We start from the raw sequence: 2617 nt of genomic DNA on the forward strand, positions 1-2617 counted from the left end.
AATTTGTACTCGTTCTTCGATTGCAAATGTTTCAAAGGGTTACTTCCTGATGTTCTCGTGTTGACCCAGCACCTAAATGGGAACTATTGTGTCTCTTCTCATCTGAAGGGAAAGAAATTGGCGACGTACCTGCTCAGAACTCAAGGAACTTCATAAGGGACAAAGTAACGTCAACTAGGAAAAACTGGAAGCCCTAATGAGGACCCAAGTTAACATCCACCATTTCTCGTCTCTTTCAGTTCCTACTGATCTTCAGGAAAGCGAATGCGGGAGAACTATTGGAAGAAAGTGGACTTAGCAAACTGGCCAGACTAACAGAGATCAATGTAGAAGAAGTGGGTGTTGGAGGAGCCAAGGACTTCTTTGAAGCCAAGGTAAGTAAGAGGAGAGGAGTTGTATTTTATAGATCGCAAATAGGACTTTTTTAAACTCGAAATTAAACTGATTTTTAGGGTTTGGTCTTAGGAACTATTGTGTCTCTTCTCATCTGAAGGGAAAGAAATCGGCGACGTACCTGCTCAGAACTCAAGGAACAACATAAGGGACAAAGTAACGTCAACTAGGAAAAACTGGAAGCCCCAATGAGGACCCAAGTTAACATCCACCATTTCTCGTCTCTTTCAGTTCCTACTGATCTTCAGGAAAGCGAATGCGGGAGAACTATTGGAAGAAAGTGGACTTAGCAAACTGGCCAGACTAACAGAGATCAATGTAGAAGAAGTGGGTGTTGGAGGAGCCAAGGACTTCTTTGAAGCCAAGGTAAGTACTAAGTAAGAGGAGAGGAGTTGTATTTTATAGATCGCAAATAGGACTTTTTTAAACTCGAAATTAAACTGATTTTTAGGGTTTGGTCTTTGATGAAAAGTGGGGAACTTTTTATTCCCTCGGAGTTGGTATCTAAAATATATACAGTCTATTTAGTACAGGCATTCATCATGAATTTACCTATCTATAATATACAGATATATATATATTGATTTTTCTAAAACAAAGACATTTCCGATTTGCTTTCAGATCCGAGAACTGGTGCGAGGAAGCAAATTCGAAGACGAAATCCGAGAAGAACAAGAAGAAAGGAAACGAGAAGAAGAGAAGAAAGCAAAGAGGCGGATGGCTTTCCAAGAAAAGGCTGCTCTCTTCCAAGCTGGAAACTGAACAAGTTACCGTACAGACTTTCCGCAATATATTATCATTTTCGAATCAAAATGTACCCAGTTACCTAGAACCGAAATAGGATGGTGAAAATTTGAAACCATCTTCTACCAGAAAATTCAAAGTTCTCTTTTTATCCTATTTGTTTTTTTTTTTTTTTATTCCATTTTAAATTTGTGTGTTGTGTATTTGTATAATAACTGTTAGTTTTATTATGTTAGTCATGTCAAACGTCTACTTCTTGGAAGGTCAAAGTCGATTGGTTGGCTACCTTTGCCAACTGACTAATTCTCAAATTCTTCTTAGTATAACATGAGGAATGGTCACATATTATTTATTATGTCATGTAGGTACCTACTCTCATTATACATTAAATATGTTATTCCAGAGGTAACTAAGTAAGAGGAGAGGAGTTGTATTTTATAGATCGCAAATAGGACTTTTTTAAACTCGAAATTAAACTGATTTTTAGGGTTTGGTCTTAATAATGAGTCATAAAAAGAAACTATGGTGCTTGCCTTACTTTTTATGTTGCCTAATAAAACATTGGCTACTAATAAAACATTTTGGTGACTTTCCTTTACGCCTCATTGAGACACGCTTTCCTAGAGGTGTTTCGTTGAAACACTTGAAACATGGATGATAAAACACGCGGGTGTGTACCTATACACTAGTACACTGCTCAACGGAAGTCGATCGACATCGATTTGACATCATAAAATAGGTGAAAGATTCCAAAGGGGAATTTCCCTAGCCAAAGAAATAGCAAAGGTGAAGTGCGAAGAGCATCCAAGGTTTTGTAGCCAAAACTGACTGTCACCCCAAGTAATCACCCTACCCGAGGGCTGATTGAGAGGCTGACGAAAAACCCCATCGAAACACTTCAAAAGGCGAAGAAAAAGATCAAAGGATTTTGGTGGAAAACAAGTTAGCTTGGTTGGTAGCGCGTCTGCCTTGTAAGCGCGAGGCCGCGGGTTTGATTCCCGCCCGGGGCGTATTTTATCCTGAAGGGATAATGATCGTTCTCGGAACGGCTGGCTCTCTCCTATCCTGTCTTCCTTCTCTCTTCGATTTCGTGACGATAAGACCTTAGCAGTTACAGTTTCCTCTATCAAACCTCTTCGAAAAAAAAGTACCTCGATACTCGTAGTACATATATTTGTGCCCTAAAAAAGAAAACCTATGTTCCTGTGGTAAGTATAGATATCTGTTATTAGATAGTACCTACTTTGATGAATTACTAGTCGAAGATGTCATTAAAAATTAGATTGACAAATAATCACTATAAAATAAAGGTCCGCCTAAAAAGTACATTTCCTAAACGAAATGGGGATTCAAATAGGATCAGCAAGTCTGGAATTTTCTAAACGTTATCTTCCTACCTCAATTTAGCTACAATCTCCAGATATAGTGCTATTGTCAGCAAATACTGACACGTGTCTAGAATAAATAAACGTCACCTATT

At 38.4% G+C, this 2617-nt stretch overlaps 1 protein-coding gene across 1 annotated transcript; it reads left to right on the forward strand.

Moving 5' to 3' along the window:
- Window positions 1-201: 201 nt before the first annotated feature.
- LOC103522203 (EF-hand domain-containing protein D2 homolog) lies at window positions 202-1270 on the forward strand (the record flags this gene model as incomplete). The annotated part of the gene is made up of 2 exons (XM_026832490.1): window positions 202-374; window positions 1015-1270. Coding segments are annotated over 2 exons (314 nt in total), but the record flags the coding sequence as incomplete, so codon positions are not given.
- Window positions 1271-2617: the final 1347 nt, after the last annotated feature.

Source organism: Diaphorina citri, unplaced genomic scaffold, assembly GCF_000475195.1.
Source record: "Diaphorina citri unplaced genomic scaffold, Diaci psyllid genome assembly version 1.1 scaffold7354, whole genome shotgun sequence".
NCBI lineage: Eukaryota > Metazoa > Arthropoda > Insecta > Hemiptera > Psyllidae > Diaphorina > Diaphorina citri.